We start from the raw sequence: 16741 nt of genomic DNA on the forward strand, positions 1-16741 counted from the left end.
TCCTTTAAGTACAACTTTTTATAGTTTCATCCAAAGTCTTACAGGTGTCTTTCAGCTCAGTAAGGATGCGTGTTCTGTTAGTGGATCTTGAAGGAGTCTGTCCAGATGTCATGACAATGTCTGGGATATGTTTCCTAGTAAACAACCTATAATGCAATGAGAGAGGAGGGTCCCCTTTTTTATGTACTATCAAAATTGATCAATATACTGGGGTGTCGACTCAGGATAACCCTACAGATCAAAGAGGGAAAAGCTATTGGCATTTTCACAGCATAACATGCAACATGTTTCATAGTCTGATAAAAAACATAGGAACAAAAATCAAAATTTGACTTGGTCCCAACAATATAGACGAACTTACATAGACCATTAGCTATATTGGAGGTGTGATTGGTTGGCACCCAATTAGCAGCTCCAATTATGTGGAGAACAACATACTTGACACTCAAGGCACTAATATACAATTTTCCTTTCCTTGGCCATTCCTTTAATTGCTTAACATTGATCTTTCTGCAGGTGACATTGTCAAGACTTCAATTTCAGCTTGTTCTTCTTCATTTCTTCCCAAGAACATGTTGATTATTTTAGGAGAAAAATCCATACATCTTCCTCTAACATACACTTTTCTGAATTCCTTGCTCCTTTTGTTGTCACACTCCCTGGAGATGTTTATAATAAACTTTTTGACAAGCATTTCATAGCACTTGCCAAAGCCTGTTACAATTTTCATTAAACCAGCTTCTTGAATCAGACTTAGAACCTTTTTAAATTTAAACGCATCCTTCCTCAATTATCTTTCCAGTGCTAACCTTCTTTGATGAACATATTTCCATTTTTCAACATTTTAAACAAAGTGGAAAAAGATGTTGTCAAGTGGAACTTCAAGAATATTGGCTGGTATTTTCTTCCCAGAGGCTTGCTTTTTGGAAGTAGAGATGATGTCCTGAACATTGTGTTCGATATCATGATCAGATTCACTAGATTCAGAGGCAACTTATTCCCCTTTCAATGACTTCTTCTTAAACATATGAGTAACCACCTTGCTCTATCTTTTAGTGGGACCAACATTAGCTTTCTTCCTGACAGATTTGGAGGGAGTGTTGGAGGACCCAACAACTTGGCCTTCCCCGTTCTTCAACCTTTTAGCTATGCCAGGAGTCAGTCTTTGCCCAATAGGAACATCATCAGAGTCCAATTCCTCGATATTAACAATGTCAGTGGGTTGATCAATGAGGTTTTTATCTTTGTTACCCAGTTCATTAGTTATATCTTTTGACCTTTCTTGTCTTGAGATTTATCATGAGAGGGAGTAGGTGCACGCATATCAGGATTATCTTTGGGGTTCTCGATATTGATATCTGATTGGGCCAAGGATGTGGAGACACCCGACATAACATTTATCTTGGGGTCAATCCTCAAAACTTGAGAGATCAGCACACAAATATTCTTATCAACATCGTCTCTGTCAGCAACGATCACACTAGATTTACTCAAGGTAGTAACAGATCTAGGTTTGTTGCTGGTTCCAGAAGCTTCAACATTTTCCATAACATTTGTCGCAGCAGAATAATCTTCAGTCATATCAGCATTAGGTTCAATGTTGATGGGATCGAGATACAAACTAGTCATGGACATGGGTTTCTTCACACCAGTTAAGGTTCAGGATCATTCATATTTCTCGCAGTTATGAAGGGAGTGGAAAAGGTACGTACTTTAGTAGGCTTTCCTTTTATAGAATCTAAAGTTCTGACCTTTCTTATGGGATTTGCATGGATAGGAACGATCAAGAGGGGAACAACATCAGTGATGACATTATAGAGATCTATCTCAGTGCCAATATTTTTAGGGTTTGCTTTCTCTTTGGAGGATTTGCTTGGAGTCGAGACAAAAGGTTGTGAAATTTTGGACGATTTTGGTGGAGAGAGGATGGAGAGATGAAGATGTTTAAGAATGTGTTTGAGAGAGATAATGCAAAGGTTAGCGTGAAGGTGGCTAGGGTGCAGTGTTGGGAAAATAAGAAAATGTGTAATGATGGACTTTGAGTTTTTTGCACAGTTAAGTGGAGGGAAGAGAAAAAATGATTTCTTTTCTCTTCTTCAGTAATTGATATAATTCTTGAAGTATACAAATGCCCAATTCTACCCTTAGTTTTTCCAATTTATTTGCATCTAAAGCTTTTGTAAAAATGTTTGCCAGTTTCCTTTTAGTAGTTACATGCTCAAGAGTGACAATTTTGTCTTCCACCAGATCCATAATGAAGTGATGTCGGATATCAATGTGCTTAGTTATGCTGTGTTGAATAGGGTTCTTGGAGATGTTAATAGCACTTAGATTGTTATAATATAATGTCAGGACATCTTGTTGGACATTGTATTCTTCTAACATTTGTTTCATCCCAATCAATTGAGAGTAACTACTTCCTACAACAATATATTCAGCCTCAGTTGTGGATAAGGACACACTATTTTGCTTCTTATTGAACCAAGATATTAGATTATTTCCCTAAAATAAACACCCTCCAAAAGTTCTTTTTCTATCATCAACATTGTCTGCCCAACCAACATCACAATATCTTGTTAGTAAGGAATTTGCACTGTGAGAATACAACATTCCATATTCACTAGTTCCAATGACATACTTCAAAATCCTTTTCACTTGAGAAATGTGACTCATTTTGGGTTCAGATTGATATCTAGCATATAATCCTACAACAAATGTAATGTCAGGTCTGCTAGCTGTGAGATAAAACAGACTCCCAATCATACTCATGTACAAACTTTGATCCACATTTGTACCTTTTTCATCTTTGCTCAGTTTTAAATGAGTTGGTGCAAGTGTCCTTTTATGGCTAGTATTTTCCATGCCACACTTTTTCACTATGTTCTTAGTGTACTTGCTTTGGGAAATGAAGATAGTGTCATCCATCTGTCTAAATTGGAGCCCAAGAAAGTATGTTAATTGACCAGTAAGACTCATTTCAAACTCAGATTGCATCTACTTGATAAAATGTTGTACCATCTGGTTTGACATCCCTCCAAACACAATGTCATCAACATATATTTGAGCTATCATGAGTTTACCATGTTCTTCTTTAATAAACATAGTGTTGTTTGTTCCTCCTTTCCTATATCCATTGTTAACAAGGTACTCAATGAGCCTCTCATACCAAGCCCTAGGTGCTTGCTTTAATCCATATAGAGCTTTCCTTAATTTGTAAACATGATCTGGAAAGTTTGGATCTATGAACCCCTTAGGTTGTTCTACATAGACTTCTTCATTCAAGTATCCATTTTGGAATGCACTTTTTACATCCATTTGAAATAGTTTGAATTTAAGAAGGCAGACCACACCTAACAGAAGTCTGATTGACTCAAGGCGAACAACAAGGGCAAATGTATCATCAAAATTGACCCCTTCGATTTGAGTGTATCCTTGAGCAACTAGTCTGGCTTTGTTTTTGGTTATAATCCATTTTCATCATATTTGTTCTTGTAGATCCACTTAGTGTCAATAACATTAATTCATTTAGGTCTAGGAACTAAGTCCCATACTTCACTTATTATAGATTGACCTAATTCCTCTGGCATTGCATTGATCCAAAATTCATCGGTCAAAGCTTCTTTCACATTTTTTGGTTCAAACTTAGAAATAAAACATGCATTTGAGATCACATCTCTAGGTATAGTGGTGACACCTTCATTAAGGTTTCCAATTATGAGATCTGTTGGATGGTCTTTTTGTATTCTGATGGAGGGACCTGTAAGACCCCAATTTTGTCCCTAAGATCCCTCATGGCATCATATCACATCATATCATTTCCTCAAGGATCATTGAACACCTTGCTTCCCCTCCTTGTGGGTGGGTTGTCTTTTAAGAGTGGTTCTTAATCACCAAGCATGTTTAGCATTTGTATATCATTGCTTTTCATTTGTTTACTAACCAAAGTACAAAAATATTGTCATCTAACCTTGTTACTTGCAGATGAAGCAACATTAGGTCAAGCCAGTCAAAGGCATTCATTGAGCCATAGATGGTGGCCATTCTGAAGAATTTGGGCACCATGATCATTCATCAAGAGTTCATTTGAACCATGGTATCATTTGGAATCAAGATCTCAAGTGGTAGAGGCTTGAAATTCATCAAAGCATTGTTCAGTCAACCAAAACCCTAGTAAAGTCAATTGTGGTCAACTGTGCATAAAATCAGGGATTTGATGGTGGGAGATGGTTGGAAAGGTCTCATTCATGTCCATACAAGTCTCATATAACATTTCAAACATCAACATTGGAGGATTTGAGGTCAGATGAAAAGTTTCTAAAAATAGTAAGTGACCTGTAATTTCAAACTGCCAAAAATGGAAAGGTCTTCTCCTCAACTTTACATCATCAAGCAAGCTTCAAATGGAATTTTGTCCAACATGAAGATCTTGCTCTCACCTTTCCAAAATGTCCAAGAACATCCATTTCTCATGTGTGGTTGGCAAGTTATGATCAAATCATTGTCAATGGATTTTGAATTTCAACAAGGCATAACTTTTGCACCAAAAGGCCAATTCATGTGGTTCTTTTTGGAGCAATTTTCTCTTGATCTCTACTATCATGATCATGCATCACATTTCATTAAAACTCATCACAAAAAAAAGTGCATTTTTCACTGGAATTTAATTTGAATTTTGGTGGGAAAATGTGAATTTGAAAAATGGGCATTATTTTCATTCCAAACCAATTCCAATTGCATCAAAACAGAATTTGCAACTTGTTTCAAGCCAAATTCGCACTGTTCCATTGCATGGCATTACATGAGGGCATTTTGGCCAAATTGCATAAACATGCTCATTTCACTAATCCACTTACATTTTGGTTAATGATGATTATGGACATGATTAACAGGTGCTATATATTCCTAATCCTAACTGAATTCAACATTAACACTTCATTTGCACCAGATCTAGATCCAATTCCATTTTTGCTCTCAAACTTTCTCTCCATTTTTCTGCCGATTTTTTCACAAAACATTGCATGATTCTTCATTGATTCACCATTCACACACATTGTTGAAGATCTGTTGAAGCAAGATTGTGAGAAATTCCTGAAGAATCGTAGCTGTTGAACCTTGTGCATTTCCATGGAAATTGAGATTTCAAGAAGGATCAAGCATTGTTGAGCTGAGATCTTGCTTCCATCCATTCATCCAAGCAACATAGAGCTTCTGTTTCAGCATTTCCAAGCCAGAACTGCTCGATTCCAACTCTGTTTCTCTAGCAAGGTCAGAATTCGAATCTTATCATTCATGAAATTATGATATGCATCTTATAGATCTTGGAATGTAGGTCATGCTGAACTTTAGATCTAGTGATTTCATGCAAAATTGAGGAAGTTATCTTGATTTGAAATTTGAATGTTGAAACTTATTTTGATCGATGCTTTTGATGTGGTTAGAATTAAGAGAAATTAATGCTGGATTAGTGCTGTGTGTTAAATGATGATTCGATTGGTATAATTTTCATGAATTTCTGTGACAAAAAGTTCATGATGATGATGAACATGATGAACACGCGTTGAAGCTTTAGGGTTTCAATATCCATAACTTGTTTGATCTGCCTTGGCCGTGTTTTGCATGATTTTTGTGTTTGTCTCCCATGCACCAATAGTACCATGCCACGTATGTTAATGAAACGGAGCGTTTCATTAGTTAGCGCGCTCCATTTGAATATGCATATGGTTCGATTCCTGGCTATCACATTTTTCAACTTACCTTGCTGCATTTTCTCCATTCCACTTGTACATGTTCATATACTTGTTTCATGCATTTTTTAATTTTCCTCTTCATTCAAAAATTCATAAATAAAAAAATATTAATCCAATTCATATGAGACTTTTTGTGCCATGATCCTTGTAATGTCTACTTTTTTATGGATATTTTTCCAGAATTTGTGCTCGGTTAGATTTAAAAGTTGCCTAGGGTTTATGTTTATATGTCATTTCTTGCACATTGCTTGCCATTTCTTTTATGAAATCACGATGCTTGATCCTATGGAGCTGAAATTTTGCATGTGTAATCTAGACATCTTGACTGATCTTTTAGTATAGAGTTTGTGATTTTTGCATTTCTGGATGTTGAGATATGATGTGATCAATATAGGTGTGACAATGTGTGTCACACCATTTCTTGTCCAATTTGCTGATTTTGTTTACCATGCCTATTGAATGCCAAATAATCTGGATTTTTTCATGATGACACTTCTGGATGTCTAGTTTGAGCATGATTTTTTTATAGATTTTTTGATCCATTTCCAATTTGTTTGATATTTTTCTTTGCTGGTTAGTCATATTTGGACTTTAAATGAGTGTTGAACTCCCATGATTTGTGAAATTCTCATGCCTTATCATATGAGCCTGAAATTTTGTACATTGATTCTTAACATGTTTAAGTGTGTCTGGGCTTTGGTTTGAGTCATTTATCTTGTGTCATTTCTGTTTTATGATTGCCTTAAGTTGATGCACCATTTGTGGTCTTGTTTGAGCTTGTTTATGCTTACCTTGACTTGATGATTTTAATTGACATGCTTATGCTTATCCAAATGTCATGATTTTTGGTATGTTGCTCATTTGATGAATGCTGTTTAGACATGATTTTTCTTGGAATTTATTGAGCCCTGTTTGGTTTGATTTGAATTGGTTCATTCTGTTTACTTCATTGAGCTTTCAACTTGCATGATTGACGTGATTTGTTTATGAAATGAATTTGATGAATGATTTTGATATGAGACCAATTGGATAATGTTTTTAATTGATAAATCTTGATTCTTACCAAGTTTCATGTTCTGTTTTGGTCTATTTCTCCTCCTTTGACCCTAGGCTTTGGCCTAAGGGTTTACTTCTCATGTTTGAGTTTGTTTTCAGGTTAAGAAGCATATGGCTTTAAGGAGATTAATTCACATGGCTTAAGTTGGTTTGTGTGATTGTTATGGACTAACTTTGCTTTGTTTTGTAGGATGCTTTAGCTCACTTGGTTGAGTTTGTGCTTTGCACATTGCATTGTTTGATTGTATATTGTCTATTGATTGTTGGATTATCTGTTTGATTTCCTAACTTGTATACTGATTGAGTTGGATTGTTTTCAGGTACCTTAGTTGCTAAGTTCTTTGTGAACTTATTTGGGCTTTGCTAATATAGGTATAACATCTCTTCTTCATGTAGTCTGGAAGACCTGGCTTGTTACTTGGCCAGGCACCTGTCTGAAGTCCTCCTTAAGAGGCAATGTTTGTGATTGTTTATTTTTGTCCCAAGCAGGAAAAGTCCTTTTGATAAGGCAATTGGTAGACAAAAGAGATGTGTAGTCTATCTCCTACTATTTTGTGTGTCACTCACCTTGCTCACACCACATGTGTTGATGCATAGTGAGTAAAAGCCCAAGATCTATAGAGTCATTAACTTGTGGAGAGAGTTCCCACTTTCTGAACTCCCACACCTTCTGATATTCAATGCTCTCCCTGACCAGGGATAAGAGCAATGAGGCACACCCCTCATATCCTTTCATCTGCTTCACCTTAACTCTCAATGTTAAGGTTAAGAGCACCACTTACCTCATTCCAGTTGACTTTATAGTCTAACCCTTGCTTGAGCCTAATTGCTTGTATATAGTGGGTGCTAAATGACTTTGTTTGATTGATTGCTTGGTTCATTTGTACATGTTTGCTTGCATACCTTGGTGCATTTATCATCATTAATTGTTCATTATTGCATGATCATCATTTCATATCTTTGGGATTTGTTTGAGTTTGCCCATTGAGGAATCAGCTATAAGTCCATTCATTGGCCTTTGTTCCTATGATTTGGAAGGGATTGAGTGTAAGACCATTTCATTGGCCACTTATGTCCTCTTTGCTTAGTGCTTTTATCTTGTTTGTTTTATGTGAGGATTCAATTATAAGTCCATGTTGTTGGCATTTGTACTCCTATGATCATCCCTTGGAGATTAGAGTAAGCCCAGATAGATTGGCATCTGATATCCATGTTCTGTTTTGCTTTGTGAGATTGGTGTAAGTCCAGTTTATTGGCATCCAGTATCATTTCTTCGTTTGCTTCAGGAGATTAGTGTAAGTCCAGTTGATTGGCATCTGATATCCATGTTTTGCTTCTTTGCTTTAGGAGACTAGTATAAGTCCATTGAGTGGCATCTGGTATCCATCTTTGTTTTAGGAGATTGGTATAAGTCCAGTAATTGGCATCCGGTATCCGCTTTTGTTGACCTTGCTTGATGCTTTGTTTACCTGTTATGTGCATTGTTGCCTCATTCCAAAGGACACACTTGAATCATCTTCTATATGATTTCAAGAGGTGAACTTCTGAGAAGTTTTACACTCCTTCATCCACATTCTTTTGTTTCAAAATCCCTTTTCACTTGTTGACTTTTAAAACTTGTAAATACATGTTGTGCAAACATTTTCATGTCTTTTCAAATTAGAAACCTGGACCCCAAGTCCTTGACTTTTCAAACCTCATTTTCATAACACTTCTTTGAATTGAATCTTAATCATACTTTGACCATATTTTGTGAATACTCATAATCAATTAACTTCACCCATTCAATTGTTGTGGCTTTGTCCATTTTTGATATGTTTTCATACATTAGCCATAGGTTTCAATTATCATAGTGGTTGATGTAAATCTCATCACATCCTTAGTGAGTTGATTGTAAGTCTTCCATACTTATTATAGGGTTAACCCCTCACTAGTATGTTGAAGCCATCCTCGCATGGTGGATTGTTGGTATTGGTTGAGTTTTCTCCCGTTGAGAATGAAAAGCCTTAGCGCTCTTGTTTTAAAATGAACCCACACATGTTTTGGAAATCTTTTAGCCGAACTACGGTGTTTTGATCTTTACCTTTCATGGAAGGTACGTAGGCAACGGGTTCATCCGTTCAAACACAAAAATAATAAAATTGTACATTCTTTTCTCATCTTCCCATTCATGTTTGCACAATATGTCATAGACAAATAAACTTTTTCTTATACAACAAGTGTGAAAAGAGGTTCCCTAGGAGTACCTAGGATGTGATGGGTGCCTAACACCTTCCCATTGCGTAATTTACCCCTTACCCAGATTCTCTGATCTTTTCATTAGTTTTCTATGTGTAAAACTTCTTAGGCTTTTGTTCGCTTTTTAGCCAATCCTGTGGATAAATAAAAGTGCGGTGGCGACTCGATATCTTTGTATGCTTTGCTTATGGTTTAATCAATAAATCATAAAGTGATGAATATGTAAGACCCCAATTTTGGCCCTAAGATCCCTCATGGCCCATATCATATCATATCATGGCCTCAAGGATCATTGCATACCCTAGCTGCCCCCATAGTGGGTGGGATACCTTGTGAGTGTGTTTCTTGATCACCAAGCATGTATCGCATTTGTATATCATTGCTTTTCATATGTTCACTAACCAAAAGTACAAAAATATTGTCATCTAACCTTGTTTCTTGCAGCTGAAGCAATCATCAGTCAAACAGTCAAATCAGGCCTTGAGCAATAGATGGTGACCATTCTTGAAGAATTTGGACACCATGATCATTCATAAAGAGTTCATATAACTTGTGATATCATTTGGAATCAAGATCTCATGTGAAAGAGGCTTGAAATTCATCAGAACATGGCCCAGTCAACTAAAAGTCAACAGGAGTCAACTGTGGTCAACTGTGGATTTAATCAGTGATTTGATGATTGGAATTGATTGGAAAAGTCTCATTCATGTCTATATAAACCTCATTTGGCATTTCCAAGACCAAGGTTGAAGGAATTGAAGTCAGACAGAAAATTTCCCAAAATGGCAAGTGGACCTGTAATTTCAGCTGCCCAAAATGGAAAGTTTTTCCCCTCAATATAAAGTCAAGATACAAGCTTCAAATCAAAATTTGTCCAACATGAAAGTTGGAGATCTTGTTCTCACAATTCCAAAAAGTCCAAGAACTCAAAAATCCAATGTGTGGTTTGCAAGATATGGTCAGATGAATTTCAAAAAAGACCCGTAATCGGGAGGGCATAACTTCTACATGGATTATCCAAATTGCAAGTTCTTTATATGCACAAACTCCATTTAATGTGTACTTCAAGGGTGCATAATTGGATTTTTCGGAAAAGGCTCCATGCAAAATGCCATTTTTGAAGTGAATCAATTTAAAGAGAGGGGCAAAATCGTCCAAAATGAGAAATATTGTGAATTTGAAAATGAGGCCTATACAGCCAGCTCCCAAATGATATTTTTGACTTGTTTCAAGTATCAATTTTCTGCTGTCATGCTTCTAAATTCAAAAGAGCTTAAAATCCAATGCATCACATAAGCTATTTGGCACTAATCACCATTTTTGCTTAATCATCATTAAGGAATGGTTTAAGTGCTTGGTATATATATTTAATCCATAACAGAAATTAAGGGCTAATCATTTTTTCACAATCACAATCTGAAATCACAACAGAAAATAACAGAAAATTCTCCCAAAATCCTCTCATTTCTCAAAAAGTTTCACCACACTTTTTTTGCACCAATTCACCAATTGGATGAATCTTTGAGCTAATTCTTGGTGAATTCGTCGACTACACTTGCTGTTGAGTTCCTGTTTGCAGGTTTCGGATCCGGAAAACTCACAATCATAAGCTGTTGCAAGATCCTGAATATCCATAGCAGTCGCCGATTCTTGAGCATTGGCGCATCTTCGAGCTGGATTTTCTTCACCTTGCGTCTCCTACAACAATCATCTTCATCTGTTTCGCATCATCGAGCTCAAATCCGCGCGATTCCGCACTGCACTTCAAGAAAGGTCGGATTTCAAAACTCGCGTTTGCTTCGATTGAGTTAGGGATTTTGTAGAGTACAGCTTGTAGATTGCATAGCAGCTTGTAATTTGTGATTCCATTAAGAGATGATCGAGAAATCCGCGATTGAAGTTTTGATGCGTTTCCTTCTTGCTTTCGATTTGTACTGTGTGTTGATTGATAGACGAAATTGATTCCATATTCATATTCCTGAGGAAAAACCGGTTCGACCGGTGTGTAGCTTGTAAATTTCCATGGCCGTTTGTTCAAAACCTAGGTTTCCAGATGAAGAACTGATGAAGACGACGATGAACTTCAAGAGATTTCTGGAAATCTCCATGCTAGATCCGCTTCCGTCCTTGTTTCATTTCGTTTTCACGTTTCTACTTGCCAGGGCCAATCAACCACCGCCACGTCATTTAATGGCACGGCATCGTTTTGGTACAGGAGGCGCTAATCACATCTGTGCCATTTAGTCTATGATTTAATTAAATAAGTCATATTAAATCCAAATAATATTGAAATAATTATTTAAAAACTTCAAAAATTCATATAATCAACAATAATCATCCAAAAAATGCAAGACTTTTTTTGTTAATCATCATTTTTTCTCTACTATTTTATAGATACAAAATTAAAAATAGTGCTTGGAAAAAATATAATTGGACTTAGAGATATCTTTAATGTATGCTATTTCCATATGATGTGCCATTTTAATTATAGAAACCACATGCCATATCCAAATGACCTGAAAATTTAGATGTAGGTTCCTAACTCTTCCCTGGAATTTTTGACATAGGTTTCATAATTTTTGAGTCTATGGTTTATTATATGTGAATTATTGAATTTGGATGTGTAAATATGTGACATAGTTTGATAGGCTATATTCCCCTAATTGTTTACCATGCTTCCCTCTGGCCAATGGCCTTGAATTTTTGCATGTAGCTTGTTTGACACGTTAACATCCCCTGTGAATTTTTGTGGATTTTTACAATCCATTTTCGATTTGATTCATATTTTTCCTTGCTGCCTATCATTGTTGGGACTTCACTTGTGACACATTTTTTAGCATGTTGCCATATGCACATACTTTATCCAATGACCATGAAAATTGATGACATAGTTCCTAACACATTAATGTAGCATTTGGTTTTGGTCCTACTGATTTATAATGCACCATTACTGTTTACCATTAGATTGAAGTTGATGCATAATTGTAGGCTTCATTTGATGTAGTTTTTGCATGCCTTGTCATGTTTAATTAATTCCTATTGATCTACTAGTCCAAATGACTTGAAAATTAACATGTGGCTTGCTGAATGTCTTCTGGTTAGAACATAATTTTTGTGGATTTTTTTGGTGCCATTTTGGCATTTATTTGAATGTGATCTTGCTGGTTGCTTGTAAGAGACTCCACATTGCATCTTTTGCCTTCCATGTTGCATAAATAGAAATAGGAGCATAGTTTGAATATGGGACCAATTGGGATCCCTTTGTTATTGATATAGCTTGACTTTGATCATGATTAGCTTGCTGTTTTAACATTTTTCCATCTTTTTGACCCTAGGCTAGTCCTAGTGGTCATGTTACTTACCTTTGAAGTTGATTGTGCCTTTTCAGGTTAAGAAGTTAAGGATTAAGGAAATTGTTCCACATCTTGGATTGTCTTATTTGACATTTGTGGACTAACCTATTTGTTTTGTAGGATGTTTGAACTTGGTTCATGTGAGCCTTGTGCTATGCACATCATTATTTGTATAATTGTACTTTGTTAATTGATTCTTATGTTGTCATCTGTTTATGAATGGGATGCTGATTTTATTGGATTGTTTCCAGGTACCCTTTAGTCGCTCAGTTCTCTTAAGAACTTGCTTTGCTTTGCTTAAATAGCAACTTGCATTGAGGTATAGAACCTTCTTCTTCATGTAGTCTGGAGACCCGGTCTGTTATTTGACCGGGCAAATTGTCTGAAGTCCTCCTTAAGAGGCAATGCTTGTGTGTGTTTATATTTGTCCCAAGCAGGAAAAGTCCTCATTTGAGGCAATTGGTGGAAGGTAGGGATAAGCAATCTATCCCCCACTATTCAGTGAGTCTTCTCCTTGCTCCCATTACATGGTTGTAGCATCGAGATCCCAACCCAAGATCTATCGAGTCCAATTGGGGAAAGAGTTCCATCTTTCTGAACTCCCCCACATCCTTATATTTACATGCTCTCTCGTACATGAGATAGAAGCAATGAGGCACACCCCTCATATCCTTTCATCTGCTTCACCTGAGCCCCTCAATGGTCAGGTTAAGAGCGACACTTACCTCTTACAGTGGACTTTCATAGTCAAACCCTTTTGCTTGAGCCTCATTGAATGGTTATAGCGTGTGCTACTTGAATTTATGTGATTGATTACTTGATTCATCATACATGATTACTTGATTGCCATTGTGCCTTTTACCTTTGATTGCCATTAGTGCATGTTCATGTCATTTGTCCTTGTGACATTGTTTGCTTACCCGTTGAGGAACCAGTTATAAGTCCCTGTAAGTTGGCATCTGTTCCCATGACATGGAAGGGGTAGAGTGTGAGACCTCATTGGTCACTCATACCCATTGCCTCGAGCATTGTTGTTGTATGTGAGGATTCATTGTAAGTCCCTGTGATGTGGCATTTGTATTCCTAGGATCATACTGTGGAGGTTAACATAAGTCCAGATAGATTGGCAGTTGACTTCCCTGTTTTGTTTTTTTGTTTTGTTCTGATGGAGATTAGTGTAAGTCCATAGAGTGGCTTCTGATATCCTTACTTGTTTTAGGAGACAGGTATAAGACCATTGAGTGGCATCCAGTATCCGCTTTTATTTACTTTCATCTGTTACCATGTTCATATTGTTGCTCATTTGTAGCCTATTCCTAAGGACCCACTTGAATCATCTGCTATATGATTTCAAGAGGTGGACCCTCCTAAGAAGTTTTACATTCACTCTTCCATTCCATTCACCCCATTGTGTCCTACCTTTTCACACGTGTTTTAAAACTTTGAAATAAGTGTTGTGCAAACATTCTCACCTCTTTCCAAATTAGAAACTTGGACCTTAAGTCCATGATTTTCCAAACTTCATTTTTGTAAATACTCATTTTGAATTGACTTTAATCATACTTTGACCCCACTTTGTAAATAATTCCAAATCAATTAACTTCACTCATTCAAATGATTTTGTGGCTTTGTCCATGTTTGTTAAGTTTTCATACATTAGCTATAGGTTTGATTTACCCTAGTTGGTTGATATTAATCTCACCTATTTGTCCTTAGTAGATGAATTGTAAGTCTTCCTTGCCTATTATAGGGTTAACCCCTCTCTGGCAAGTGGAAGCTTTTCTCACATGGTGGACTAGTTGTTATACAAGGTTGAGTTTTCTCCCGTGGGTAACGTAAGACCTTTGAGCTTTTGTTTTAAAATTGAATCCACTAACTTTTGGAAATTTTTTAGCCGAACTACGGCGTTTTGATCCTTACCTTTGATGGAAGGTACGTAGGCAGCGGGTTCATCCGTTCAAACCCAATAATTAATTTGTATATTCTTTCCTCATCATCCCAATCATGTTTGCACAATACTTATGTCAATAACAAATAATTTTCAAACAACAAAGTGTGAAAAGGGCTCCCTAGGAGTACCTAGGACGCATTGGGTGCCTAACACCTTCCCATTGCGTAATTTACCCCTTACCCCGATCTCTGATCTTTTTCATTAGTTTTCTACGTGTAAAACTTCTTAGGTTTTTGTTCGCCTTTTAACCAGTCCTTAGGATAAATAAAAGTGCGGTGGCGACTCTATGTTCATTGTATACATTGCTTATGATTTAACCAATAGATCATATAGTAACGAATACACCGCTACAGAATACACCGCTACAGGACCTTTGTTGACTTGGGGGTTATCAGGTCCAACACTTCCTGATTCATTGTCTGATTCAATCACTTCCTCATTTTTAGTTGGGTTGATATGCTGAGATGACATCTCGACATCAACTTCAACACCTGTCTCCTTTTCTGAGATATTGTCATCCACCACCACATTGATGGATTCCATCATAGTTTTGGTTCTTGAATTAAAACTCTATAGGCTATGTTATTTGTAGAGTATCCCAGAAATATACCTTTATCATTCTTGGGATCCATCTTTCTTCTTTGTTCACGGTCAACTAGGATGTAACATTTGCTTCCAAATACGTGAAAGTATTTAACTATGGGCTTCCTTCCTTTCCATAATTCATAGAGAGTGGTTGAGGTACTGGTTCTTAGAGTGACTCTATTATGAATATAGCAGGCAATATTCATTGCTTCAGCCCAGAAATGATAAGGTAGATGCTTGGCAGAAACATGACTCTAACTGACTCTTGGAGAGTTCTGTTCTTGCGTTCCATAACCCCGTTTTATTGTCGGGTGATAGGAGAGGAAAACTCATGCCCAATACCTCCAGAGGAGCACAAATCATCAAATTTTTTGTTTTCAAATTCTTTCCCATGGTCACTTCAAATCCTGATGATTTCACTTTCTTTCTCTCTTTGAATGCTTTAACATAGATCTTTGAACACCTCAAATACATCAGATTTTTCTTTGATGAAGTTCACCCATGTGAACCTTGAAAAATCATCATCAACAACATAGGCGTACCTGTTCCCTCTAAGGTTCTCAACCTGCATAGGTCTCATTAGGTCCATATGAAGGAGTTCCAGAGCTTTCAAAGTCGTCTGATGTTGTAACTTTGGATGTGACATCTTGGTTTGCTTCCTAATTTGACACTCACCATATATTTTACCTTCTTCGATCTTGAGTTTTGGAATACCTCTAATGGCTTCTTTTGACATAACCTTTTTCATCCCCTTCAAATGCAGATGTCCAAGTTTTTGGTGTCATAGATTAACTTCGTCTTCTTTGGATATCCGACATGTAGGAGTGTGGTTTGCTTCTTTAAAGGATCACAAATAGCAGTTGTCCTTAGACTTGACTCCCTTTATTATCACTTCATTTTTCTCATTAGTGACAAGACACTCTGATTTTGTAAAGTTAACTTTAAGACCTTCATCACATAGTTTACTAATACTAATTAGGTTAGCAATCAAACCTTTTACCAACAGGACATTATCGAGACTTGGAAGTCCAGTACATGCTGGTCTTCCAACCCCTTTAATTTCACCTTTAGCCCCATCTCCAAACGTGAATTGGCCGATTGAGTATGGCTTGATGTTTTCAAGGAACTTCTTGACACCTGTCATGTGCCTAGAACACCCACTGTCAAAATACCAGTCTTCACGAGCTGAAACTCTAAGAGAGTGTGAGCTATAAATTTGGTGTTGACAGCCTTGAGTATCCACTCTTTCTTTTGATTGACCATGAGTTGTGTTAGGTACCTTGGGTAACCATACAATCTGAAATAGAAGGGCTTTATATGACCATATTTTCCACAGTAGTGACATCTATAGCGAGATGATCTTCCTTTAGTTTGAGAGTTCTGATGATTGGCATGATGTTGAGACAGAGGTTTTGACATTATGGGTTTAGACTCCCTCCCTGGAAGAACAAAGTTGGCCATAGATGATTTTCCTTGGCTATGAAGAGATTGATTTTTAAAGCCAATCTCTCTCAGATCTCCAGTTGCTTTTCCAATTTGCAGAACTTCATGTAACATGTTAGATCCCTTATTTAGCATTCTGACAGTTTTAGTCATGTTGTTAAGTTTGGAAGACAACAATATCACTTCATTTTGGAGATCAGAGATGGTGAATTGAAATCCTTCTTTTTCAGCCTGCAATTGAGATATAATTTTCTTATGTTTTTCTCCCAGTAGGCATACTTCTTCGCTTCTGATGCAGAGCTCTCTGTAGGAAGCATCCAATCCCTAACAAGATAGTTCTTCATCACATGAATCTTCATCAGATTCCC

General features: G+C 36.8%; 1 protein-coding gene across 1 annotated transcript; it reads right to left on the reverse strand.

The window, feature by feature from the left end:
- Window positions 1–2502: 2502 nt before the first annotated feature.
- LOC127093783 (uncharacterized mitochondrial protein AtMg00810-like) lies at window positions 2503–2925 on the reverse strand. The gene has a single exon (XM_051032685.1). It carries the CDS (start codon window positions 2923–2925, stop codon window positions 2503–2505), a length of 423 nt encoding a protein of 140 aa, XP_050888642.1.
- Window positions 2926–16741: the final 13816 nt, after the last annotated feature.

Source organism: Lathyrus oleraceus, chromosome 6 (genome assembly GCF_024323335.1).
Source record: "Lathyrus oleraceus cultivar Zhongwan6 chromosome 6, CAAS_Psat_ZW6_1.0, whole genome shotgun sequence".
NCBI classification, from domain to species: Eukaryota; Viridiplantae; Streptophyta; class Magnoliopsida; order Fabales; family Fabaceae; genus Lathyrus; species Lathyrus oleraceus.

Bases quoted from the DNA above. Each gene is read 5' to 3' on its own strand.
- LOC127093783 (XM_051032685.1), bottom strand. From the start codon at position 2,925: ATGGATGACACTATCTTCATTTCCCAAAGCAAGTACACTAAGAACATA.